The sequence below is a fragment of the Microcaecilia unicolor genome, chromosome 4, assembly GCF_901765095.1.
Source record: "Microcaecilia unicolor chromosome 4, aMicUni1.1, whole genome shotgun sequence".
Taxonomy (NCBI): Eukaryota; Metazoa; Chordata; class Amphibia; order Gymnophiona; family Siphonopidae; genus Microcaecilia; species Microcaecilia unicolor.
Window position 1 is genome coordinate 286,143,048 of NC_044034.1, and position 27,962 is coordinate 286,171,009.

At 42.1% G+C, this 27,962-nt stretch overlaps 1 protein-coding gene across 2 annotated transcripts; it reads left to right on the forward strand.

The window, feature by feature from the left end:
- Positions 1–427: 427 nt before the first annotated feature.
- On the forward strand, positions 428–27,396 carry LOC115469213 (fumarylacetoacetate hydrolase domain-containing protein 2-like). Of its 2 annotated transcripts, none has more exons than XM_030201638.1 (8): positions 428–513; positions 6,472–6,748; positions 15,001–15,217; positions 17,419–17,478; positions 18,821–18,983; positions 23,443–23,551; positions 23,665–23,752; positions 26,670–27,396. In XM_030201638.1, the coding sequence occupies exons 2-8, from the start codon at positions 6,477–6,479 to the stop codon at positions 26,736–26,738; spliced, it is 978 nt and encodes a 325-aa protein (XP_030057498.1). In that variant the 5' UTR covers positions 428–513; positions 6,472–6,476; the 3' UTR covers positions 26,739–27,396. The 2 variants fall into 2 exon arrangements, with proteins under 2 accessions (XP_030057498.1, XP_030057497.1); XM_030201637.1 differs by lacking the exon at positions 428–513 and adding an exon at positions 1,023–1,146.
- The last annotated feature ends 566 nt before the right edge of the window (positions 27,397–27,962 follow it).

A 27,962-nucleotide genomic window follows, 5' to 3' on the forward strand; every position in this document is an offset into this window, starting at 1 on the left:
CGCTCTGGCTGCAGGTGGAGATCGCCACACTCAAGTGCCAGTAATGCTTGCTGACACGTGGATGTGTTAGTGTGCCCCGATCATAAATCTCCTTGGTATAAGCCAAGGTTCTCAATCAAAACTCCTTGGTATAAGCCTCGCTGAAAGTAAGTGTGGCTGAGCTGAATATATCACATGGAAAAAGCTTTTTGATTACAATCAATCACAGCAGCTCGCCCTATTGGCGAGATTCAAGCGGTGGTACACTATAAGCCATATACTCGAATATTGCATAATAAGATACTCCTTCGATCACACCCCAAATTTCTACTTAAAGTGGTGTCTCCATTTCATTTAAATCAATCCTTAATACCAGTATTTTTCGGTCATGCGTTCCGCGCTCTCCTCTGATGCAACTTCCTGTTTTGTTTCTGGCAAAGCAGGATACAGAGGGAGAGAGTGAAGAAGTTGTGTATATATAGGGACGGGGTAACGGAGAAGGAAAGCTGTAGGATTATTAGTGGGCGACCTCAGGTATGTGTTTGAGGAAGAGGTGCAGTATTGCGGATGAGAAGGAGAGTGGAAGACAGGGGGAGAGATGCAGGGATCATGGGGAGGGGAGACAGGTCCCCTGATCCCTGTGAGGAGACCGGTCTCCCAATCCCGGAAAGAGCGTGAGTGCAGCCGAATACGTGTGTCACATGCCTAACGAGTGTGACTTGGTATCTTTGATAATATAGTAGAAGTGATCCAAAGAAATCTGAATAATTATAAATAAACCAAATTCTAGGAACAACAATGAAATATGTTTTTTCTCTCTTCCCCCCCCCCCCCCCCCTCGATGGGGGCCTCTGTCTGCGGGGTGAGTGGGAGGCATTGGATGAAGAGGAGGAAGAAGATCTCCGACGTTTCCTGCGCTCCGTGTGCCTGAGTGGGCTTCTGGAGGGAACACTGCTTGCCTGTACCCCTGATGTGCTGTGCCTAGTGGTGTCTCTGTTTTTGGTGCGCTGGCCCTTTAAGGGGGCGGCGTCTTGAGTCACAGCCTGTGCAGGGAGAGAAGCCAGAGACTGGGAGTCTGAAGCTGTGCCCTTTGTGTTTTGCAGCCTGAGTAGGAGGCTGTTTTGAGCTGTGCCTGACATCTGGGGAGGAATGGCAGCTCAGACAGAGGTAAGGGGGCTGGTTCAGACAGCAGAGGCAGGTTGAGGTGCTGGGAGGGCAGAGATCTTGCTGTAGTCTGCAGGGCAGGGTCAGAGAGCAAGGAGGAAGGTGTTGTTTGTTTTTTCTCTGCTGCTGATGTGCTGGGCTCCATCCCTGTGGGAGTTGGGGAGGGCGGCATGGCAGTCCCGCTAGGAGTGGGGGCGGGAAGCATGGACGCTTCTAGTGAAGTGGAAGGGTGCTCCTGGTCTGTGGAGAGAACCAGAGCCCTTTTACCTTTCTTCCTTTGTTTTTGTGGAAGCTGCTTCCTTTGCTCAACCAGGAAGTCTTTGAGAGCATGGAGTCTGTGCTGAGGAGCCCTTGGGGACATCTGGAGACACGGGGTAGGCACAGGCAGCCATGAGGTGGGCTGTGCCCAAACAAGGGACACATACCTCGTGTGCATCTGCTGTGCTCATTTTCTTCTTGCAGCCTGGGCATTTTTTTTAAAACTGGTTTCTTTTGAGCAGGGTCTGCCATGTTGTAGAGAGAGAGCAAGAAAATCCGACCGTTTGCAGGGCGGATAAGGTAAACTGAGGCAAGACGCTCAAGCAGGGACATATATAGTGCACACTGCAAATGCTCAGAGGGACCTGCGCAAAAGGTTCAAAGGTTCCTTTGAGCACTGGGAGAGCAAATCCGTTTCCGGCTCATCAGATGACTTCACCAGTGTGTGGCTGACTCATCCTGCTTGTCCATGGAGAAAGGCAGATTCTTTCCCTGGTAGCAGAGCTGCTATTAGACATAATGGGGCCCAGGGTAAACATTAGGTAGGAGGCCCCAAAACAAAACCTACCAGAAGGCTGTTTGACATTCAACTTCAGGTAACTTTGGGGCCTCCTGTGACTTAGGGGCCCAGGTTGCCCATCTAACACCAGCTCTGCCTAATAGTACCTCAGTATAAATCCACAGAGAAAGTTATTTTCAAATAGACACTTCAAATTCAAACTCTATAAGGAAATGTGAATTTTTTATTTATTTTTTGTGCTCATATATTTTCAAAGGACACTCACAGACCAGAACGGTCTAAACTGTAGTCCCACAGTTTTTAATCATTGCACTTCCTTTTTGTAAGACCTTTTTCAAACATTTACCATGTATGGTCAGAAACAAAAGCACTTAGCTTTGAAGTTCTTTGAATTGCAGTGGAGCAGTTCAAGGAACCCAATTAGCAAATGCTCCTTCTGTGCTGTATCCTTTACAACTTGCTTCACACACTTACTTACACAGCCAGGCTAGGAATTTTACCTTCCTAGTGCCAAGTCACTTAACCCTCCATTGCCTGAGGCACAAACTTAGGTTGTGAGCCCTCCTGGGACAGAGAAATATCCAGTGTACCAGAATGTAACTCACCTTGAGCTACTACTGAAAAAGGTGTAAGCAAAATCTAAATAAATAAATATATTGGTGGCTCACATAATCAGTCATAAAAAAAAAAGACTCCACTGATATATGGACCTAAACAGTCCTCAGTATAGCAAAAACACTTACTGATACAGAATAAAATAAAATTATACAGAATTCCCAGTTGCTACGTTCATGTTATCACACAGTACTTATCTTGGAATAATCCAAAATTGTCAATTAAGTTCTATGGAACTGTAAGTCTAAGTGCTTTGAAAATGTACCTCATAGTAACCTATGAAGCTCATTTTCAAACGAGAAAAACATCCAAAAAGTGGCATAAATCTGCATTTGGACATTTTTCTCACAAAAACGTCCAAATTGGTATTTTCAAAACCAATTTTTAGATGTTTTTCTATGAAGTCCATCAGAAGTGCATTCAAATCACAAGGGGGTGTGTCAAGGATGGGATCTGGGCATTCCTAACATTTGGATGGTTTGATTTTGTGCATTTTGCATTTGGACATTTTTTTTTTCAAAAATGTACCTAAAAACAAAATGTCCAAATCACAAAACCTTGTTCAAAACAGTATTTTCTGAATAAAAAAAGACATTTTCTTTTTTGAAAATGGCCTTTCCTGTTCAGATTTTGGGTGTTTTTTGCAAAACGTCCAAAGTCAGACTTAGATGTCATATCAAAAATGCCCTTCCACATGATTTTATAAGTCTGTGCTTTGAAAATGAGCTTCCAGGGCTCCTAACTGTAGTCTCATAGACAGTAAAAGGGCAATTCTATAATCCAGGCACCCACATTTATAGCCCCTTGCATAAATGTCTAGAAAACTAGCACTTGCATGTAAAGTGTATACTGACCCACAAAAGTGCCAGCAGGGTACTTAAGTGAGTGCTATTCTGTAATATTGCCCCTAACTTACAGATCACATAAATGCAAGGGGGGTTTACACACATAGCAGAACACTGAGAGATGCACTTCTACTGTATTTAAATGCCTGCAGTTATACAGGTCTGTTGCTGATGTAATTGCAGGCACATTTGCCCAATTATGGAATTACTCCCTAGATGGCAGTAGTGTGTAAGATAAAGTGATTGGGGTTGTAACTTCTGCTCCCTGTATGTGTCCCCCCCCCCCCCCCCCAAGTCACCTGAGAAGCATAGAAAGCCATTTCACTGCTGTTTTGAGATGAAGCACTCAGTGCTTGCCTTCCATTTTCATATGGGTATCTCCTCTGTATATCCCACTCCTGTCTGAATTCCATCACCATTTTAGTCTTGACCTCCTCTGGGAAAGCAATTCAGACATCATTCATGAATTGCATGAAAAAATATTTCCAAATGTTACACCTGAGACTTTTTCCTTGCAGTTTCATAAATCTCCTAGTTCTATAGCTTCCTTTCCTATGAAAGGGGCTCATTTCTTGTGTGTTGATACCTTTCATGTGTTTAAACATCTGTATGTTATCGCCTGTGTCACTCCTCTCGGTTATACAATACATATTTAAATCCTTAAGACCTATCTCTTACGTCTTCATTTAGCTTGCTTTCCTCTGGGCTGCCTCTAGCCTTTTCACATCTTTATGGTCTCCAAACTTAATACAGTATGCCAGTTGAGGCCTTACCAATGACCTGTACAGGTGTTATTGCTTCCTTTTTTTTTTTTTTGCTGTTTATATCTCTTTCAAAATGTCAGGAAGTATTTTTTCACGGAGAGGGTGGTAGATACTTGGAATGCCCTCCCGCGGGAGGTGGTGGAGATGAAAACAGTAGCGGAATTCAAGCATGCATGGGATAAACATAAAGGAATCCTGTTAAGAAGGAATGGATCCTCAGAAGCTTAGCTGAGATTGGGAGGCGGGGCTGGTGTTTGGGAGGCAGGGCTAGTGCTGGGCAAGACTTCTACGGTCTGTGCCCTGAAATTGGCAGATACAAATCAAGGTAAGGTATACACAAAAAGTAGCACATATGAGTTTATCTTGTTGGGTAGACTAGATGGACCATGCAGGTCTTTTTCTGCCGTCATCTACTATGTTACTATGTTTCAATGCAGCCTAGCATCTCTTATCTTTGACCTTTGCCTTATCACATTGTTTTGCTACATAAACTCATCAGACACCTTTGCTCTGAAATCGCTCAGTCTGTGTACCTCCACCCACCCCTCCCTCCCTCATCGCACCAGAGGCGTTTCTGAACTTCAGCGGTAGGGGGGGGCCAGAGCCAGAGTGAGGGGGCACATTATAGCCCCCTCCCCCGCCGCTGCCATTGCCGACCCCCCCCCCGCCACCGTCACCTACCTTTGCTGGCGGGGGACCCCAACCCCCGCCAGCCGAGGTCTGCTTCCTCCTGCTGCTGCCTTTAAAAATATTCCTTCAACTGGCGGGGGACCCCAACCCCCACCAGCCGAGCCCTTTTAAGTTCTTCGTCCTCCGTGCTGTTCAAAGCTGCTGAATCCAGTTTCGGAGTCTGACGTCGCAGCACGTTGTACGTGCAGGACGTCAGACTCATAGAAACAGAGTCTGTGAGTCTGACGTCCTGCACGTACAGCGACATTAGACTCCGAAACTGGATTCAGCAGCTTTGAACAGCACGGAGGACGAAGAAGAACTTAAAAGACTTGGCTCGCAGCAAAGGTAGCCCACGGCGGGAGGGGGGTCCAGGGTGAAATCTGCGGGGGCCCAGGCCCCCGTGGCCCCATGCAGATACGCCCCTGCATCGCACACACAAATCTCATAGACATCTGTAACTAGCATAGTTAGTTACAATAGAGATTGGAAAAATCTCAGCTGTCTGAGCAACAAAAATTCAGTTCTAAGATTTTTCCATCCCTGACGCACATTGCACATACAGTACTTCCCTTCCTCCAGCCTAATCCTGCCTATTTTTACTCCTATATGGGCCATCTTTTCCTTTACTTTTCTATTTAAAATGGAGCCTTTCTTTTCTTTCTTTTTTGTTAATTTGTGACTTTGTAAACTGCCTTGCTGCATCTGCTGAGAAGCAGTATATCAGATAGAATAAACTTAAATTGCAATTTCATGTGGGTAATGTTTACCCATGAAAAGTTTATACTGCCCTTGCATGCAACTATCACTGTGTTACATTCCCCCATAGATATTGTATGTAACTGCTGCTGTCAGCGTGTGTGTGTGTGTTTCATATTTTAGACAGTTCTAGAATTTTCAGTGTAACTCGCATATTGTACTTTGAAGGCTTGCATTAAGAAATGTGATGAGTGTGGGTAGAGTCCATTGTGGATATTTGTTACAATAGTGTAGAAAACTACAGGAATCAGCTACACCATAACCACATCCTATATTCATTTTGCACAGTCACATAATATGCCTCTTCCTCTACCATCTCTGGACAGTGCCAGTACCTGTAAGAAATTTGTAAACCACTTAGGTATAGGTGATATATAAATGTTTAAAAATGTCCTCCCTGTGATATGCAGCCTCTCAGCAAGAACCAAGACAGACAAACCTCAGATGTGTAAAAAAAAAAAAGTGGATAATTCTGTTCCTTCTTTCCATTCCTTCTCATCCCATCTCCACAGTAATCTGAGGTTGCTGAGATTTGAATTCATGTGTTAGCCGTGAATTACCTTTTATAGTAGTAATAATAATACTCTTTCCTACTAAGTGTTCAGTGCATGGTGCAACAGCAAATACAGTGCTTTGCCCTAAAAAAGATCAGTTTCTGGTAAGAGGGCCAAGCTATAATATGCTACTACTTATCATTTCTATAGCGCTACTAGACATACGCAGCGCTGTACACTTGAACATGAAGAGACAGTCCCTGCTCGACAGAGCTTACAATCTAATTAGGACAAACAAGAGATAAGGGAATATTAAAGTCAAGATGATAAAATAAGGGTTCAAGTAATATCTACGGTTTATCACTGTATAGTTGTCTCACTGTTATTTTCTTAATTTTCTGCAGGGTCCATGTGCTTTTTGCTCAAGTCGGTGTATCAGGCTGCTGTAATTCAGAGCTGCAGACTCCACTGTTGTTTGCAATCAAGGGGGATAGCCTTCAGTGCCAAAGCCAGAATGAGACTGGTCCAGTTCCAGACCCAGGGCACAAAGGACTCTAGAATCGGACTGGAAGAGAAGGATGGGGGGAATGTGATTGATTTAAATGCCTTTGACCCTTCACTACCACGACAGATGCGGCAGTTCCTGGAGGAAGGAGATACAGCTTTGAGCATAGCAAGGAGGTACCAAAATCCAACTAAGTATCTGTGGATTAAAAAGCAAAACGTTTTCTGCTCCCAATAAGTGGCATCTGCCCCATGTATTCTCTACCTGGCTTTCTGTGCACCTGGAGAAGTATACCATATACCTTCAAATGGTCTTATTCTTAATTATTTGTTTTTCAATATTTGTATAATTATTCTTTCACATTGAAAGTATAAAATATGGAGGAGTGGCCTAGCGGTTACAGCATTAGTCTTGACATCCAGAGGTGCCCAGTTCAGATCCCACTGCTGCTCCTTGTGATCTTGGGAAAGTCTCTTAATCCTCCATTGCCTCAGGTACAAACTTAGATTGTAAGCCCTCCAGGGACAGGGAAATACCCAGTGTACCTGAACGTAACTCACCTTGAGCCACTACTGAAAAAGATGTGAGCAAATCCAAATAAATAATGTTGTTAGATAAGTGAAACAACCTATAAGGCATATTGAGCTGTTCTTTCCAGACAGCAGAATATGAAAAGGGGCATGCAGACTTTTACAAGGCATTGCATTTGCGTAATAAATGAGGATAGAAAAAGACTATCTGACCTCTCCAGGCTGCCATATTTATTCTTTATTGATCGGTAAGGATACCGTCCAACTATCTGCAACAGAGCGTGAACACCTGCGAGATTTCATCTCTATTCAAAATAGATACAGCTGCTAACTTGATTTTAACATCCCATTATGAATTAAATAGCTACCATTACTAGTGAAACCTCAAGATTCTTTTTGTAACCTGCCTGCCTGGAGCATTTATATTTGTGATAGGATGTTTGCTTAACTATAGAACCTGCAGCCATCCAGTCACAGTCTGTCAGACAGCCCAGCTATGAAGATACCTATGTACCTCCTAGGACAGTGGTTCGCAGCCCAGTCCTTGGGACCCACCTAGCTCCTGTCAGCTTAAACCATGCTGCATATCAAACCTTTTTTTTAAATTAGGTTATATCCATCTTTATGCACTCTAGCATCTTTTAGGCTCTGGTCACCAACTTCACACACTGCTTTCATGCCTTGAAGTAATCAGATTTAATCTTCCTGAGGTCTCTTCCTGCTTTAGCACATGTATCATGTAGTTTCTTGCCATATTATTGGTCTCCAAGTGCAATATGATGTCTGCTTCAGAAGCCTTTGTTTATTTGCCTGTAATACTAAGAATGTGTTCAGTATCCTGCTAGCTGATTATCATGGTTGGCAAGCATTGTACCTTTTTTGTTTCCTTATAAAATTGTCCTTAAGCTAAAGTCTTTTATCAAAGCGTTTCCCAGATGGAGAGTTTGCAAATATGGGATCTTTTCACACAGAGTATCATTCTCCTGCTTTGGAAGACAGCAGTATACAAGCTGAAGAATAGAATAAATTTTAATTGCCTCTTCAGATTTCAAGTGCTTTTTCTCAAATATGTATTCTCCAAGGACAAGCAGGATATCATTGTCCTCGCACCTGGGTGACATTCAATGAAATCTGTACTTTTTTCTCATACAACATATTCCATTGCAATACTTTCTCTTTAGTTATAGAATAGATAAGCGTGTTACAAGTAGACAATTATGAGGTCATAAAAAGATTAGAAAGGAATAGGAGGAGGGTAGAGATGTATGAAGCAGTGCAGGTCAAGGGTTAAGTATGGCAAAATAGATTGGATAATTTGGAATAACCAGGATCTGGAATAACTTTTTGAATTTTAATAAAGGATATTTGAGTCCGAGTTTGTTCTGCAATGTATTCTATAGAAATGGTTTTGTGTAGGGAAGGCAGTATCACGAGACGGGTGAAGGCAAGGACGAGAGGGAGATGGAAGAGTCAAGAGTCTCCTGTTGAGAAGTTGATCTCTGAGGGGCATAAATGCACATTCCCCTTCCAAAATGGGGAATGTATATGCATATTTAAGTCCCATCCTAGTCCTGCCAAAAACCTATCTAGGCCCTGTCCTCTTGCAATTTGCATATATTTGTAATTTAGACAAATGTATATTGGCTTTCTAAAATCGGGCTTTAGATGTGTATGCAATATATATTTTCTAAATGCTGGTTTATTCACATCCAAATTGTGAATAATGGTTCTAAAATAACCAGCTTAATGTGTAGTTTTTGCTCCCTTGTATGAATAAGCATAATAAATTAATATTTCTTACAACTTAGTGTGCAGTGTCTCAGGAATTCTCTTTTAGTTGGGAAATTCAGTTCTCAAGGTTTCCTTTTTCTAATGGGAAGCCTTTCTACAAAATCTTGGTATCAAATTCAGTGAAAAAGCACAAGAGAACTAAAGGGGATTGTGGATTTGATATACCGCCTTTCTGTGGTACAACCGAAGTGGCTTACATATATTATGTACAAGGTACTGTTTCTGACCCTAGTAGGCTCAATCTAAGCATTTTGTACCTGGGGCAACAGAGGGTTGGGTCACTTGCCCAGGGTCACAAGGAGTTGCAGTGGGAACTCAGAGTGGCAGTCATTTACCGCCCCCCTAATAAATCCCTCTCTTCCTTCCTCACCGACATTCTCGGTGACTTTAACATACATGCTGATGACCCATCCGACCCTCACACCTCTCAGTTCCTCACTCTGACATCCTCCTTCAACCTCCAGCTGTGCTCCACCACCCCTACTCACCATGATGGCCATTGTCTTGACCTTGTCCTCTCCTCCTCTGGCTCACCCTCCAATTTCCACGCCTCGGCTCTTCCTCTCTCCGATCATCACCTGATCACCTTCACACTTCTTCACCCCCCCTCAGCCCCGTCCAACTTTAACCACTACCTTCAGGAATCTCCAGGCTATTGACCCCCCCACGTTATCCTCTTGTATCTCTAATCTCCTCCCTTCCATCATGTCCTCCGAGACTGTCGACAAGGCTGTCTCCGCTTATAATACCACTCTCTCCTCTGCTCTCGACACCCTCGCACCATCCACCTCCCGTCCTACAAGGCGTACTAATCCCCAGCCTTGGCTGACCCCTTGTATCCGTTACCTTCGCTCCTGCGCCCGATCTGCTGAACGCCTCTGGAGGAAATCTCGTACCCACTCGGACTTCCTTCACTACAAATTCATGCTATCCTCCTTCCATTCCTCCCTATTCCTTGCAAAACAGGACTATTACACCCAATTGACCAATTCTCTCAGCTCCAACCCTCGTCGTCTCTTCGCCACCCTTAACTCCCTCCTCAAAGTGCCCCCTGCTCCCACTCCCCCCTCACTCTCTCCTCAATCACTGGCTGATTACTTCCGCGACAAGGTGCAAAAAATCAACCTTGAGTTCACTACCAAGCCACCTCCTCCTCTTCACCCTTTAACCCTCTCCCTCAACCAACCAACCCAGGCCTCTTTCTCCTCCTTTCCTGACATCACCGAGGAGGAAACCGCCTGCCTTCTTTCCTCCTCGAAATGCACCACCTGTTCTTCTGATCCCATCCCCACCAACTTACTCAACACCATCTCTCATACCGTCAACCCCTCCATCTGTCACATTCTTAACCTCTCTCTCTCTCCACTTCAACCGTCCCTGACACCTTCAAGCACGCCGTAGTCACACCTCTCCTCAAAAAACCATCACTTGACCCTACCTGTCCCTCCAACTACCGCCCCATCTCCCTCCTACCCTTCCTCTCCAAAATACTTGAGCATGCTGTTCACAGCCGCTGTCTTGATTTTCTCTCCTCTCATGCCATCCTCGCCCCACTTCAATCCGGCTTTCGCCCTCTACACTCGACAGAAACAGCACTCTCTAGAGTCTGTAATGACCTGCTCCTGGCCAGATCCAGAGGCCACTACTCCATCCTCATCCTCCTCGATCTATCCGCCGCTTTTGACACTGTCAATCATGATTTACTTCTTGCCACACTGTCCTCGCTTGGGTTCCGGGGCTCTGTCCTCTCCTGGTTCTCCTCCTATCTCTCCCACCGCACCTTCAGAGTGCACTCTCATGGATCTTCATCCACCCCCATCCCGCTATCTGTTGGAGTTCCCCAGGGATCTGTCCTTGGTCCCCTTCTCCTTTCAGTGTACACCTCTTCCCTAGGCTCCCTGATCTCATCTCATGGTTTTCAGTATCATCTTTATGCTGACGACACCCAGCTTTATCTATCCACACCTGACATCACCGCGGAGACCCAGACCAAGGTATCGGCCTGCTTATCCGACATTGCTGCCTGGATGTCCAACCGCCACCTGAAGCTGAACATGTCCAAGACCGAGCTCATCGTCTTTCCACCTAAACCCACCTCTCCTCTTCCCCCACTCTATCTCAGTTGATAACATCCTCATCCTCCCCGTCTCATCTGCCCGCAACCTCGGGGTCATCTTCGACTTCTCCCTCTCCTTCTCAGCGCATATCCAGCAAATTGCCAAGACCTGTCGCTTCTTCCTCTTTAACATCAGAAAAATTCGCCCTTTCCTTTCTGAGCACACCACCCGAACTCTCGTCCACGCTCTCATTACCTCTCGCCTTGACTATTGCAACCTACTCCTCACTGGCCTCCCACTTAGCCATCTATCCCCCCTCCAATCCGTTCAGAACTCTGCCGCACATCTTATATTCCGCCAGAACCGATATACTCATATCACCCCTCTCCTCAGGTCACTTCACTGGCTTCCGATCAGATACCGTATACAAGCTTCTCCTCCTTACCTACAAATGCATTCAGTCTGCTGCTCCTCACTACCTCTCTACCCTCATCTCCCCCTACGTTCCCGCCCGTAACCTCCGCTCGCAGGACAAATCCCTCCTCTCAATACCCTTCTCCACCACTGCCAACTCCAGGCTCCGCTCTTTCTGCCTCGCCTCACCCTATGCCTGGAACAAACTTCCTGAACCCCTACGCCAAGCCCCCTCCCTACCTATCTTCAAATCTTTGCTCAAAGCTCACCTCTTCAATGCTGCCTTCGGCACCTAACCTTTTGGAAATCTAGACTGCCCCACTTTGTCTTTACACTTGTCTTTTAGATTGTAAACTCGTTGAGCAGGGACTGTCCTTCTATGTTAAATTGTACAGCACTGCGTAACCCTAGTAGCGCTTTAGAAATGTTAAGTAGTAGTAGTAGTAGAATTGAGCCCAATTTCCCAGTCCACTGTATTAACCATTAGGCTACTTCTCCATCTACAGGAGATTTTGATTTTAGGTAACTGCAATTGGCTATGGGGAGTGTCCATTTAGTCTTTTGACTACAGATGGACTATATATAAGAAACTGGAAATCACCACATCTCTTATTGAAACTGAGTATATAGAAGACTGCTGTAGTTATTTATTTGCAAGCTTTTATAGCCTGCTCTTTCTCTCTTGACCCCTCACGTTGTTATTTAAACACTGTTAGGAATACCTTTTGGTGGTTAATAAGCTTTAGGTTTTACCCAAGTTTTATATATGAATCATATTTTATATACAGTGGCTGTAGAAAGCCTGCACCCTCTTCCAAAATGTTCATTTTTGTTATCCTGATAACTTGAAAATAAAGGGGCTCTTTAAGCTTAGCGCACACTATCAGAATCTACGAAATTAGTAAGCTTTCTTGAAAGCAAAAATTATAGGGACAGGCTTATGAACCTCAACATGTATATGCTGGAAGAGAGGAGGGAGAGAGGAGACATGATAGAAATGTTTAAATATCTCTAGGGCATTTATGTACAGGAAGAGAGCCTTTTTCAAATGAAGGAGAGCCCTGGAATGAGGGGGCATACGACAAAGTTAAGAGGGAATAGGCTTAGGAGTAACCTAAGGGAGTATTATTTCACAGAAAGGGTGGTGGAGGCATGGAATGGCCTCCTGGTGGAGGTGGTGGAGTCGAGGACTGTTTTAGAATTTAAAAAGGCATGGGATAAGCATGTGGGATCGCTTAGGAACAGGAAGAATTAGGGGTTACAGAGGATAGGCAGACTGGATGGGTCATATGGCCTTTATCTGCAATCATGTTTCTATGTTTAATGTTGCATTTCTACCTACAGGCCATGTGGCGCTTAGAGCACATTAATGTCCAATAGCACATCCTAAGCTTTCGTAAAAGGGCCCCAAAGTGCATTAAATCAGAGGTTGTTCCACTTATCCACACATCCTACTCCATAACAGCCAAGTGAAAAATGCATTTCAGAAATTCTTCAAAAATAAAATAGAAAACCCCATGGCATGCTCTTTGTAACCTAATGAAAGTTGGAAAGAATTTATACAAAGGGGGTCAAGAATGTCTGGGAAAGAAATAACACTCTGAAAATGGAATGGGATGAAACCTGGCAAGTTGGAAAGCACTGTAAAACAAAAATCAGACTAGGGGGTTCCACAAAAATAAGCCCCCTCCCCCCTCAATAAATAAAATGGCCCAGTGCGTTTCTATGAGAGGAGTTTCAGCTTCTGTAGCATAGAAGCTTAGAGTGTATATAGTGAAACATAGCAGTTAGAGACTGGCTCCTTTCAAACTACCTTTTCTTGTTTTCTACTTTTCCCCAACTGCCCCAATTTGAAAAACTATTCTCTCCGCAACTGCACCACCATCCTGCAAACTGCAACACCTCAAAACTATCCTCGCAATTGCCCTATTACTCTGCAAGCTGTCCTCACCCCCCAGGAATATCTCCCTCAATTGCAACTGTCCTATCACCCCACAAACTGCCCCACTCTAAAAACTACCTCCACAACTGTACCACTAGCAATGCCTATCTCTCCCAAAACCTAACCACCCCACAACTGCTCCTTCACCATCACAGATACAACACATGCAGAGAGACACACAACAGAATATACACACACACAGGGATTATATTAATTCTCTAGTTGTGATATATTTCATTTTGTTATTTTTACGGTGAAACTTTGAATCATACTGCTTTCTTACTGGTTACTGGGTGTAGTATGAACTAATATCTGTTGAAACAGGCAGGCTAGATTAAGATTTAGGCAGACTGGAGAAGCCCTTTCAGATGTGCTCAGAACTCAAGAGGTTAGGATTGATATTTAACAGATGTTTTTTTTAATTGATATCAGCAAGCTACAAGGTTGGGTAATGTGTCTGGACATATTTTCAGATTTTAAAACCGGTATCTGCAGTTTTTCAATCCTCCCCCTTATGTGGTTGAACCTGCCCTACCTTATTCCAGTGTAACTTACTGCAAGGAGTTTGGGTAGGATCCAGCCAACTGGATGGCACTGGAGGTGGGAATAATGAAAGGCAGTTGTAGTCACAGGAAGGGTGGAGATGAGCTGGGATAAGTTCCTGTGCTGTACAAGTTAAGCTTCTGCATGTTGTCGGGGCAAAAAAGAAATGGGACACTTTTTTTAGGAGGGGGTTTCAATACATTTCTATGGGAGAAGCAGTTCCAACAGTGCACAGCATATGTAGACTTTCACTATAACACCGATTAAGAAATTGCTCCTTTCCAATGGCCCTCCTCTTCCAATTATAGAGACACAGAAAACCAACACAAATATATATACACACAGTAGTAGTCCATTAAACATGTCTTCATTTGTTCAGTTGATATCGGGACATTCTAATCTATCAGTTCTTATAAATATTTTTTTAATTTTCCACCAACTTCTAGACTAAAATCGTCTTGTAAGAAGTTGCCTCAGGTTGTTATTCCAATTTTATGGCATTTCATTTTTTACCCCCATAGGCCAGATTGGACTATAACTATTTACTGTAAGATTCCATAAACTTGGCTTTTTCAGAAATATTTAAACTGAATGGTTAATACTTTAACAGTGCCTCAGGTATATAGAGGTTTGCTGGATCAGAATAACTCTGCAAACATTGCAATAATATTAGGTAAGTTTTATGTACAGGTTAGTAGGGTTTATAATAATTTTGTTTTTAATTCTACTGATTGTGAACCATTCTAAGCCATAGGTTGTTATAGTTATACAGTATAGTTGTTATATAGTTATAGTAGTTACTACTATAGTTATATAGTATAACTGTATAAAACTCCTATGTTATGTTAAATGCCCATGCAGGTATGTACAGACACAACAAGAGCACTTTTCCAAAACTCAGTCCATTATTTTTGTCAGTTTTGAGCTATGTGATTAATTTTGTTCATCAAGGCAAGATACAAATATACGCAGACAGAAACAGATGGGTGGAAAGGCTGGGAAGAAATCCATGAGCAATGCTCTACATGCTTGCCCCATTTGTTTAATCCTCTGCACATGACATGGAAAGAAATCCATGCTTGTACCATTTGTTTAATCCTCTTTTTCAATCTCTCATTTACATATTTCAATTTTACTTTCTCCATTTCTAGGGCCCTGGAGTCTGGGCAAAACATTTTGAGTCGTTCACAGGTATCCTTGCTGTCACCAATAACCAGCCCTGACAAGGTAATCTGTGTTGGAATGAACTACGTGGATCACTGCCAGGAGCAAAACGTACCTGTTCCCAAAGAGCCGATAATCTTTAGCAAGTTCCCAAGTGCCATTGTAGGGCCATATGCAGACATTCTGTATCCTACAGAAAGCCAGGTATGAGTTTCTCCACTCCACATATATGCATATTCTCAAAACATCTTCCGTCCCCCAAAGCACTCCAGTATCTTTAGGGAGCTGACTACAGATACCCTGCACCCAGGTATAGGGGCTCTCAACCCACACATACACCCAGAAACCCCAACCCAAAGCTTATATTTACTCTGTCATCTTCAGCAAGTTCCCTTGGAGCACTCCTGGAAGTCCCAGAATCCTCAGCCTCTACTTCATTCCTTCAATCATCTGCCTTCCCTCCTACACCACATCTATCTCAGGCCAGCAGCTTTCCTCCCCAGTGCCTGCTTTCAGCTTGTATCCCCACTCCAGCTTCTACCTTAGGCCTCCAGCCCTTTTCCTCATGCAGCCTTCACCTTTGGACCGCCCTTCTCCTAACATCTACCTTCAGCCTCTGACCCTTTCTCTATAGCTTCTGGTTTGGGGCCCACCTCTCCACCCAGCCTCCACCTCAAATCCCCCAAACCTCTCCTCCCTCGTATCTTTCTTAGCCAAGGTCCTGCCTTGGGCCTGTGGTTCTTTGAGGACAAACAGAACAACAGCTCCCACCAATGGATGCTGTCATCAGTCATCTCTGGATGGACACTTTTCTTGAAGTTACTTAAGCTCTTAAATGTTCAAACTGAGAACATATAGGATGTTCTGCATCACCCTTTGCATTTGTGGTTCCCAAAAGATATGCTGCTTTTTCTGTAATGGCTCATTTTAGTTCTTTGTTGAGGCTTGGTGTCCATTCAGTTAAAGATGTACACTTTAAGCTTTTTCGTGATAGCTTGTTTGCATATCAGTCTTGTAAGATCTGGAATATTATACTTGTTTCTGTTCGGATTATCCCTATCTATTTAATATTCAGGCTCTGAAGTATTATTTGTTTGACAAATATCTAGGTTCTGTTTAAAATGATGTAACATCTTTTATGAAACCCGCTTTGATTCCCTGGTTGATTTAAGCGGGATATAAGCAATGGAATGGAATGAAAAATGTGTTTTTCTTGTGTTTTTGAGCATGTTTCCTTAGTTGATTGATTGATTTTATTTATTCATTCTTGTATCCCACTATTATCCAAAAACAAATTTTGGTTCAAAGTGGCTCTCAATTTACATGTTGGTGGAGTGTTGTGAAATGTGGAGAGGACATCTATAGACTTTTTGAAGAGATAGATTTGAAGAGGAAAAGTTAGTGGTAGTTTTTGTGTTCAGTTGTAGACTTTTGGTGATGTTTATTCATATAGTTTTTTAAGAGATAGATTTGTTTGCCTTTCTGGCCTTTTCTGAGCTTCTATAATATCTGTAGTTAGATTTTGAGACACTTCAGAAGTTTTATTTCTTTCTGTTATGCTGCGGTGCCCCAGGCATCTCTACCTCAGTGTGGCCTATTAGAGGATGAGTTAGAATGGGGATGGGGTTTGTATGTAAAATTGAGTCATTTAATTTTGCTTCATCCATTTTTCCCACAATGTCACAGAAGTGTGCCAGTGACTTTTAAGTTTCTCTTCTCTGAAAGTGGTCTGCAAAGTAGCACACATAGGCTTTTCAAAATGAAGTCCCAGTGTAACCCCTGCCTTCCTTTGACTTAACCATACTCTTTTATTTTCTGTGTGGTTGTTCCCATCCCTTCCTCTCTCTCTCTGGCCTGCAGATGTGCTTTTACTCACAATGAGTGTGGCAGTGTTCAAAGGAACATTTTATGTGAGTACAGACTGTTCACAAGCGTAAAAGACTTTTAAAATCTCTCCTTGGAGCTTAGGAAGCTTTGAGAAAGTGCTCCATACTGGGCTGCCAGTGATGACATCACCATCGCATGTGAACCATTATCCTAATGTCTTCAAAAACACCAGTTACAAGAAACCAGCCTGCCTGCTTCCCCCTTTCTCCAGCCTTGGGCTTGCCATCCACCCTCCTGACCTCAGCCTTGTTCTTGTACACCTGCTTGCAGCCCTCCTCTCCCAGCATTAGTCTTGGGCCTACAACTTTCCTTCCATACCCCATCATTATCCTTGGCCTTCAGTTTTAGTCTTGGGAATTAGACCTTCATCCTTTTTTTTTCTTTTCCCCCCCATCTCCATCCATGGCCCTCCCTCTCAACCTTGGACCAGCGTCTCTCTTGATGGGTATTATAGGGTTAGTGTGGCCTCTTATTATATTAGTTTTTCTAACATCAGTATCACTTTCTTTGCTGTTTAGCAGGTAGACTGGGAAGTGGAGCTGGCTTTCATTATTGGGAAGAAAGGGAAACACATCAAGGTAAATCCTTTATATGCAGCCCTCCCCTATACCCTCTCTGAGCTATCTTCTCATACCTTTCTCCCCTCTTCCTCTGGTGAATGAGTGTGTACACTTCCTCCCTCTTATAACGCTATTTCTTGGGGTATAAGTGCTTTTTCCTTTTCTCAGAGCTGTTTGAGAGTGTGCGAAAATGAAGGAAGAGTGTGTTCTTGGACTTGTTTTTGTATTTTCTGTTTGTAAATGGCATCACTTACTTTAAGACTCCCAATTCTCTGCAGCATTTTGTGGTGTGACTCCAAAAGTTAAAACATTCTTGGGCACTGAGTTTGAGAGTCATTGGCAACATTTCCCATTTATGTTTCTTCCTCCTGTTTTCTTTCTCCCTGTTAAATCTCTTATATTCCTACAGCTTGTATCTCTGCCTTCCAAAGTTGCCTTTTCTCTTCTTACTGACTTCTATCCCGTCTCTTCTTTTGTCTCACTCTTTTTCCAGTCATCCTTTCATTTTTTGACTTCCTGTCCCTCACCCTTCTTCTCTTCTCACGTCATATCCCTCATTTTCTGTGTTCTTGTCTCTCGACCTTCCATCTCTTCCTTTCCTTTCTAGGCTCTCATCCCTCTGGCCTCTTGCCAAATCTCCAATCCAGTCTCTTATCCTTTCTTCTCTCCCTTTCTCTGCACTCTATGATCCCTCCACCTCTTCACTTCCCTCGTCTCCATCTTTCCATCCCCTATCTTCATGTCTTGCCTTCCTGTAGTTTCTCCTCTCTTGCTCCCTGACTGTTCTTCTTTAGACCCCCTCCCTTGCTGCTCCCTGCTCATGCCTGTTTACTGTGAGCTGTGCAATATTGTCAGCAGTAGCTGGTGGAAAGTTTGCTTCTAAGCTCCAATGATTAGTGCAGCGGACTTTGATCCTGGGGAACTGGGTTCAGTTCCCACTGCAGCTCCTTGTGACTCTGGGCAAGTCGCTTAATCCTCTATTGCCACAGGTACAAATAAGTACCTTTATATATACTGTGTAAACCACTTTGAATGTAGTTGCAAAAACCATAGCTGGTATATCAAGTCCCATTTCCCTTTCTTTCCTCTAGTTGTGGCATGCAAGTGGATGTAAATAAACAAAATCTGTAGTAAAAGGCAAATTCAGTGTCAGTTGCCATGGTCATGGAATTACAGTAAACAGGTGGCCTCACCCTCCTCCTACACTCTTTTATTCTGAGCACTCAATGATAATGTTTGTGCCACACCTATTGCAGTTTATTGAACCAGGTCCTGTCTGTCCTTCCTGTAGACCTGTGCTCAAGAACTTTTCTGGTCCCTTGATTGTAAGGCGCTCACTGAGCTCTGCTCTGTCCTGCAGGCAGAAGAAGCTATGGATCATGTAATTGGCTTCACAGTGGCTCATGATGTCAGTGCCAGAGACTGGCAGATAAGTAAAAATGGAAATCAGTGGCTTCTAGGCAAAACCTTTGACACGTTTTGCCCTCTCGGCCCAGCCATTGTCACCAAAGATTCCTTAACAGGTACAGTAAAGGCTGAACTAAGTAGGTCCATGGTAAAGTGTGTATAGGAAAAGCACACATCAGCATATGTATATCAGATTTTCATTTGTGCCCCAAAATTGATTGTCCCATAGTATATCCAGTTAGATAGGTTGAATAGTCCACAGTAATTGCTAGGTCTGCATAGACATATCAGATATTTAAAAAAAAATAGCCAATGTAATGAAAATGTCCCTTCACCCATTCTTCTTTGTAACACCTCAGTTCCTCGGGTAGATAGCACACGGATCCTGGGGGGTCATCATTGACAGTGAACTCAATTTTAAGTTGTAAGTTTCACAAGTGGTTAGATGCTCTTTCCACAAGCTTTGCCTAATTCGTTCTATCCCTCCACTACTACTCATTTCTGCTCTCAATGTACTGGTGCACTTGCTTGTTATCAGCCAAATAGTCTACTGTAATTCATTATATAAGGAACTTAGGATGAAGGACCTCTGTTGCTTACTGCTGATCCAAAACTCATCGATTAGGCACATCTTCAAAGCTGGGACATATCACATTACCCCACTTCTAAAAAATGCCCACTGGCTGCTTCTGTCATATCATCTCACCTACAAACTTCTCCTTTTAGTTTTCAAAATCCATTTTTCTGGCGAGCCAGAGTATCTCTGTCAGTACATGATACCCTATAATCCATTTAGAATTGCTTAGATCAGCAGAGCAGAATCACCTAGTGATACTGACTCACAGGGAAACAGACTACGCAACCAATAGATGATTCACTTGTTGTACAGGGCCCAGAATTATGGAACAAACTGCCTACTGACCTGAGGCTCCAACCTTCCTCGGATGCCTTCAAAGCTAGCCTCAAGACCTTTTTGTTCAAAGATGCTTTTGCATAGTAATCTTTTGCATACCTTAGCGGTGAGTCTTAATAACACAAACATATACCTTGTGTATCCCCCCCAACACACACTCTTTCCTATCTATATTGTAGTTCATCTCCTGTTCCCTTCTGTCTTGTCTAATTGTATGTATAATTTCTCTGTCTCTTATTAGATCCTAAACCGCCTAGATGGTTCGCCCGATAAACAGGGCAGAAAGTTCTAAATAAACTTGAATCTTCTTATGTTACATCATGTCTTGTAGTCTGCCAAACACCTATTCAGTTCGAGGAGGATCACACTAGAGACCAGATCCAGTATATCTGGGAATTGGACTGGCTGAAATAGTTTTTAGGACTACCCAAGATTTAAGAAGCATTGGACAATAGTGATGAGCAATTCATGGATGTAGAGTGGAGAATTAATATCAGGAATATCAGCAGCGTTGCCCATCAAGATTTATGGTGAATTACATATAAACTACAAGAATTAGGGTCCATGGTGGTGGTTTATTATATTATTATTTTTGCCGATTAGTTCATTTTCTAAACTTAGAAAAATGAACATAACAGCCATACTGGGTCAGACCAAAGGTCCATTAAGCCTAGTTTCCTGATTCTAGCATTGACCAGTCCAGGTCACAAGTCCCTGGCCTAGACTTATACTGCATCCAAGATGATGGTGGGCTAGGAACACTGACCTGCAGGGGCTTATCCCTTTTTTATTTTTTTTCCTCCTTTCTTGCGAGTCTTCATCTAGCAATGATGGAGTCTTTTCTCCAGAGCTATCAGAATGTTCTCCCTACTGCACAATCTTCAGTAGTTTCCTTTAGCAAAGGGACATCATGGTTAGCTCCATAGTCTGGTGACACCTTTGTGGCATTTGCTGAGTTATAATATATATATATATATATATATATATATATATATATATATATATTTTATAACTCAGCAAAATGCCTTTAAAATGTTCATCTGCTAAAAAAACATCCAAATCCTGTTTTTGGCAAGTCAGAATTTGGACTTTACACACTACAGTTCATCAAAATAATAAGGGAGTGTGTTTTGGGTGGGACTAGGGAGGTTTCAAAAGTAGGATGTCCAACTGCAATTTTTGAACAGGAACCTCCATGTCTAAAAAGGACTTAAAAACAAATCTGGACCTGTTTCAGTCTGCAGGTATTATGGCCATTCTGAACAAAGCAGTGAGCAGGTCAGAGTAGCCTAGTGGTTAGTGCAGTGGCCTATAAAACAAGGGATCTGAGTTCAAATCCCAATGTAACTCTTAATTTTTTTTTCCTGAGGTTTCCTCCAGAAACAGAAAAATATTTACTGTACCTAAAAGATATGACACCTGCAAGCCTGAAGGCTATTGAAATGGTGTTTATTCAGGTACAGTAGCCATGTTTATGTTCCTGGAGGGATCATATTTACACACTTCCAAAAAACAAAATAGTTACCCTGGTATTTGAACCTGTGTCCCTTGGTTTACGCCACTGTCTGTTTTACCAGTTTGTAATTTCCTGGATCACCCCTAGAACCCTTATTAAAAATTGGCATCACATTAGCCACCATTCAGTCTTCAGGTACTATGGACGATTTGAACGACAGGTTACATATTACGAACAGCAGATCAGCAATTTCATGCTTGAGTTCTTTTGAGTACCTTGGATGTATGCCATCCAGTCCCGGTGATATACTACTCTTTTTAATTTGTCGATTTGACTCAGTACATCTTCAAGTTCACCAAGATTTATTTCAATTCCTCCACATCATCGCCTTTGAAAACTATTTCTGGTACAGGCAGAGCTCTTATATCTTCTTCCATAAAGATGCAAGCAAACCATTCATTTAGTTTCTCCGCTATGGCCGTGTCTTCCCTGAGTGCCCCTTTTTGCTCCTTTGTGATTTAATAGTTCCACAGCTTCCCTTGCAGACTTTCTGCTTCTGATGTACCTGAAAAAGTTGTCACAGTGAGTTTTAGCCTGTGCAGCAAGTTTCTCCTCATTTCTCTTTTAGCCTTATGTTGTTTTTTCATTTTCATTCTTTTTCCATTCTTGGAAGGACATTTTTTTTGGCTGTAATATTCTCTTTCGCTTCACCTTTTAACCATGTTGGCTGTTGTTTTCTCTTCTTTCCACCTTTGAAAATATGTGGAATGCATCTGGTCTAGGCTTCTAAGATAGTATTTTTGAATAACGTTCAGGCCTGATTAGGGCCCTGTTTATTAAGCCGCGCTGTAAGCTTGCTAACTTTTTAGCATGCGCGCTAACGATAAAGACACTCATAGGAATATAATGGGTGTTTCTATCATTAGCGTGCACTTTTTAGCACACACTAAAAATTTTGCTCGCCTACAGTGCTGCATAGTAAACAGGGCCCTAAGTGTCCTAAGCTTTGTAGTCGATAACCATTTTCCTCATTTTATTATAGTTGCCATTTTGAAAATGAAATGCAGCTACAGTAGATTTCCTTTGTGGGTTCATCCCAGATAGTAGCTCAGACTTGATCAAGTTATGACCACTGTTTCTCAATGGACCCAACACCGCTACCTCTCGCACTATGCCCTGCACTCCACCAGGGACCAGATCCAAAATGGCTTCCCCTCTTGTCAAATCCTGGACCAGTTGTTCCAAGAAGCAGTCATTTGTTACATCTAGAAATTTTATCTCCCTGGCACTCCCTAATGTAATATTTATCTAGTCTTTTCAAACCACTAGATGTACCTGGTGAGACTTCATCTTGAAAACTGTGTTCAGTTCTGACAAGGGAGAGCAAATCCAAAAGAGGGCCTAAATCAAGGCATATACAGAGAGACCGAAGGCCTAAACGTTTGGTGTTCTGAAGGAAAAGGGAAGATATGATGCAAAGATAAGAGCCAAGGGGATAGAGTGAGTGGGAGGGATATACGAAAAGCTTGGAGCTCTGTGTAAATGTTGCATGTGATTTAAATTTTTTATTTATAACCATTTAAATTTTTACAAGCGATAAAACAACTTGCTGGAAATACAGAGAAAGTAATATGTAGGAATTATTTCAGTCAGGTAATTCTATTCTCTTCCTTAGACCACTAAATAGGGAGAGTGAAACAAGATAAGGAGATCAATTAAACAGTAAACAGAAAAAAAAAACCGTGGTATTAACCTGATTATCCCCAGATATTACTCGTCTAGTTCATTATTCCACATTGATCATCTGGTTGGCTTCTTCAAGGCCAATACGGTGTATAGTCAAATCATTTCATTGAAAACATACTTATTGTCCAATATCTGTTAGAATGTAATCAGATGTATTATTTCTTTCTCTTTTAAAAACCAGAAGTTATGTTGCATGTGATTTAATCTGTGGAAAGCTGTGTGTGTCATAGTAGTGTACATTAAAATGTTTTAGTGTGGATTATTGGGGAAATGGTATACATAAATAAATGAAAGGGAATTTAAAAAAATGAAATGAAATACCCCACCAATGAAATAAAAGCTAAAACAAAAATGGAAAAATAAATCCCTGCACATCCCTAGTGAAAAGTACCTGCAGACTTTGCACTACAGTTTGAGAATTGCCTCCTGTACATCTATGACTGTTTTCTTCAAATTTCAGACCCTCACAATCTGGGAATCCGCTGTCGCGTGAATGGGGAACTGGTCCAGAACAGTAACACAAACCAAATGATCTTCAAAACTGCAGCTCTCATCTCCTGGGTTTCCAAGTGAGTTATTATAAGGCTAAGAGCCCACTACAGGCAGGAGTTGCAGTGTTTTAATTCAGTATTCCTTTTACTTCCTAGATGTAATGCTTTGATTTATTGGATTTTGTTGCTAGGTTTGCTACACTGTATCCAGGGGATGTTTTCCTTACAGGAACCCCCCCAGGAGTTGGAGTTTTTCGGAAGCCACCTGTCTTTCTTCAGGTATGATATGCCATGACTCTACATCTTCCAATCCCTTAAGAATATAATTTAGGAAGGATTCCAGTCCTTTGGTCTTTCTAGGCAAGGAGAAATCCTTGCCCAACAAACAGAAAATCTCCAGAACTCTCTGGATTCCCACTTATGGCACCCTTGAGGAACTTTCAAGCTCCGAGTTCCAGAACTTAGGGGTCCTTTTACTAAGTTGCACCAAAAAATGGTCCCCGCTTGTGTAGGTGCATGTTTTGGGCACACACAGATCCATTTTTCAGCGCACCTGCAAAAAATGCCTTTTTTTAATTTTTGCCAAAAATGGATGTGCAGCAAAATCAAAATTGGCACACATTCATTTTGGGTCTGAGATGTTACTGCCAGCGATTAACTTAGTGGTAAGGTCTCACGCGTTAACCGTGCGGTAATCGTCTACATGCGTAGAATGACGCATACCGCACGGTTTCTGCCGCACACCAGAAAATAAAAATTATTTTCCGGCTCATATAGCGGATGCGCGTCAAAAATGAAATTACCACAAGGGCCATGTGGTAGCCGGGCGGTAACTCCAAATTGACACGAGTTGGGTGCACGTAAGCCCCGACACAGCTTAGTAAAAGGGCCCCTTAGGGTCTGCAGCGTTAAAAACATAGCATCCATAGCCATTCATTCTGTTCGCCAGTCCCTTTTCTGTGAGATTGTTAGAAGACTACTATATTTGCTCCTGGTTCCTAACATCCTAACATGTTTCCGCTTTCCTGGCTCTCACAAAGGTTTTCTTCCAAGCTGGGTCTGATGTTTGTTAGGGACAGTACCCTTGGTTTTGTTCTTTAAGCTTGTTAGGGACAGTACCCTTAGCTTTGTTCTTCAAGCATTTTGTCTTATTCCTTGAACTTTCACTGTAGGCTGCTGTTCATTTGTGAGTTGCTTTTGGACTGGAGTTTCTCCTCTTTTTTTTTTTTTTTGCTTTTGTGATTGCATTTGAGAAATTAGGGGTCAGTATTCAAAGTGAACAGAGGCTTTGACATATCAAGACATGCAGTGCTCACTAAGGCTACCCCAAAACCCTGTCCAACTTGTTCTTTTATATATGTCAGTTTCTTGCTGCTGGCACAAACTCTTCCAAATTGATAAGGGTCAGAGTGTATTGCAGAGCTTTGTGTCTTAGCCATAGCTAAAATGTCTTGTTTCTTGCTAAAGGTCTTACTCTTTTAAATCTAATATACTTTTGTGAGAAGATTTTAATTTGTACTGTGCAACCTATTTTGTGATGCTTTGGAATTATTTAAGTATTGCCATTGTTGTGCTCTTAAGACTTGTTATTTTAATTTATCTCTGCATTTGTGACATTTTATCTGGATCCCTGAACCTCCTTTTATGGCCGGCACCTATCATTCCTTCCCATAACTGGGAATTTATCTGCACTAAGCTCTAGTGTTTGTTTATTCTTCTGTTCAATGTGCATCACGATTCCTAAGAAGCCAGGCACATCCTAGGAGATACATAAAGTAAAATAACATAATTATTCCTTAATACATCATATGTTGTATCAGCAATTCTGAACTATGAAAAATTTCTGAAATAAGAAAGTCTTTAAAAACTTTGGTCCTGTATCCCTTTGTCTTAGTTCCTGCTATGAAATTAGTCGTTCAGGCCTGCTTGTAGAAGATTGTACCACCTGCAAGCAAAGAAGACTACCCACTTTTGAAGTTTGTTTCCCTCTTGAATTTTGAGCTGCTTATTTCCAGTTCTGTTGGACTAAATCCAGAAAACTAGGGAGACATTAAAGGAGTTTAGTGTGTTGCTTCTTCAGAGCCTTTTCTATGATATTTCATAATGTGTTCAATTTTTCTCATCTGGGCCCATATTTTAGTACAGAGAGGTGTTTTGGGCTGCTTCCTAGTTCAAGATAAACATCTTTTTTCTAATTCCTGGCCATGCTAATCTATAGAAAATAGTTACCTTTAATGTTTTTATATATTGTCACTACTGCCATGTTGAGAGCTGTACCCTCGGGACTAGAAACACTAGGAAGGGAATGATGAAATGTTAAGCTGTAGCTGGAGCACAACAGGTGTAAGATCCAGATGTAAAGTCTAGACATTTCTGTATGCCATTTCACTGTAACACCCATGATCATTTCAGCAAACAATGTGAAGGTGAGTACTAATCAGGTTTCCCTTTTCTGTACCAAGCAAGCAGAATTTTCTACGATAACAGAAGATTCTGGTCCATGAAAGTTCGATTTGGCAATGCAGCAGTGCTTAAGTCCCCAACCCTTGGGACTCCATCTTTCTCTTATAGTGACTATCCCAGTAAGATTACATAAAATAATAATCTGCCATGATGTAATACACATAGGGTGAATCCAAACATTTGCACCTCTCACAGACATATATCGGGGTAACCCTACAAGTGGCAATCTTTATCTACGTGTCCCAAAGGCACACAGTAGGAGCCTAGGTTCTGGTATACGCTTACCCAGTTATCAGCACACCTAACATTTAGGCTGGTGTAAGTATGGGTAACTAAATGCAGCAAGGATGTGTATAACTTACAATATGCCTTAAGTTGCACATGTAAGTGGGAGCCCCATCTGTGTCCGGCCCATTCTTCACTCAAGAACACTACCTTGCAATTTCCCTCTTTGTAAGCAGGTAGTTATAGAATAGGAGTTAGGGTGATTACCAACAGCAAGTTATGTGTACACATGCCCTTGCATATCAGTATTCTGTATCTTGAACACAGGCGTAAATGTAGGCACCTGCTTTATACAATTGCTCTTCATGTGTTTTTTCATTACCCCTGCCCCATATGCATGCCAACCCTGTTACCTTCTACTTTAGATATTATGACTTAACTGCTCCCATGTATGACTATGATGTTATCTGATCACAGATGAAATAATTTGACACATTCTCTCTTGCAGGTAGGTGATGTGGTACAATGCGAAATCGATGAACTGGGAACCATCACCAATAGGGTAGTTGCAGTATAATTATGAACTCGAAGAAAAGAAAAAAGTAAAATTTTTGAAGTTCTTTTCCACCTTCCTCTAAATTTCCTAGAATAGGAAGTGACTTTTGTGTGTTAAATCACAAGACTATGCCACTACTATGCTGAGCTCAGTCAACTGGAGCCATTTAACTGGCAAATCCTTTTCTGTAATCAGTATAAATCGGTGTTTGATTAACTGGGACTAACTTTGCTTTCTCACCACTGAAATTATTCTCCTTCAGCCCTCTTCTCTGCCTAGCACGGCAAACGCCACTGCCATGTGGTGATAAAGACTGGTATTCCAAATATTTACCTAGTTAAAATGGGCCTAACTGTGTAAATGTAACCAGTTAAAAAAAAAAATTCCCTCCACTACCTGACCAAATGTGTGTGCATAACTTACTGTGCACAGATTTAGCTGGACAGTAAAGTGTCCAGATTGGGGTGTGCCGAGGATGGGCTCTCCACAGAAATTTTTAAAAAATTGGTCAGACTGTGTACAGGTATCATGTACTGCCATTTCATGCATACAGTTACCCAAAATGAACAGAAGGGGTTTTTTTTTTCTGGTGTTGGAGGAGTTGGAGAGCTGTTTGGACATACAAGTAAACATGGATTTTCAAAAGTATGTGAATAAAGTTTGTGTATTCTAAACAGCAGCTGTAACTTGGTGCAAGTATTTTTTTTTGTGTGGTGCTATTTTCAGAGGGAATCTATATACATATTTTCCCTTTGAAGGTTGGTATAAGTTATGAATACACTTGCTGTATAAAGTTAGGAAGCCTGTTACAAAATAACCTTCAATATTGTTTAATCTGTGTTCAATTCGCCACTGCTGAATAGCCACTTAAAGATCTGTGGCCTCCAGCTAATCTACATCAGTCATTTTGTATTGGTCAAACTGTATCTGGTGATTGCTGTAATCCAGGGGTTTAAAGCAGGTTTGCAAGTAGCCACAGCCACTTTGATTTTCCAGGGTACTAGCAATGAATATGCCCAAGATACCTTTTTTTTTTTTTTTACACAATGGTGCAGTGCATGCAAAGCTCTCTGTATTCATTGTGGATTTGTGAAAACCAACAGACCAGGGCTAGTGAGGACTGGATTGAAAACCCCTGTTCGCTTCCTCATTCTCTTGTGCCCACAAGCTTGTACTTTTAATTGAGCTCTGGAAAACATTTTTTAGATTTCAACGTTTTTTATTGAAAACAGTACAAGAGATAAA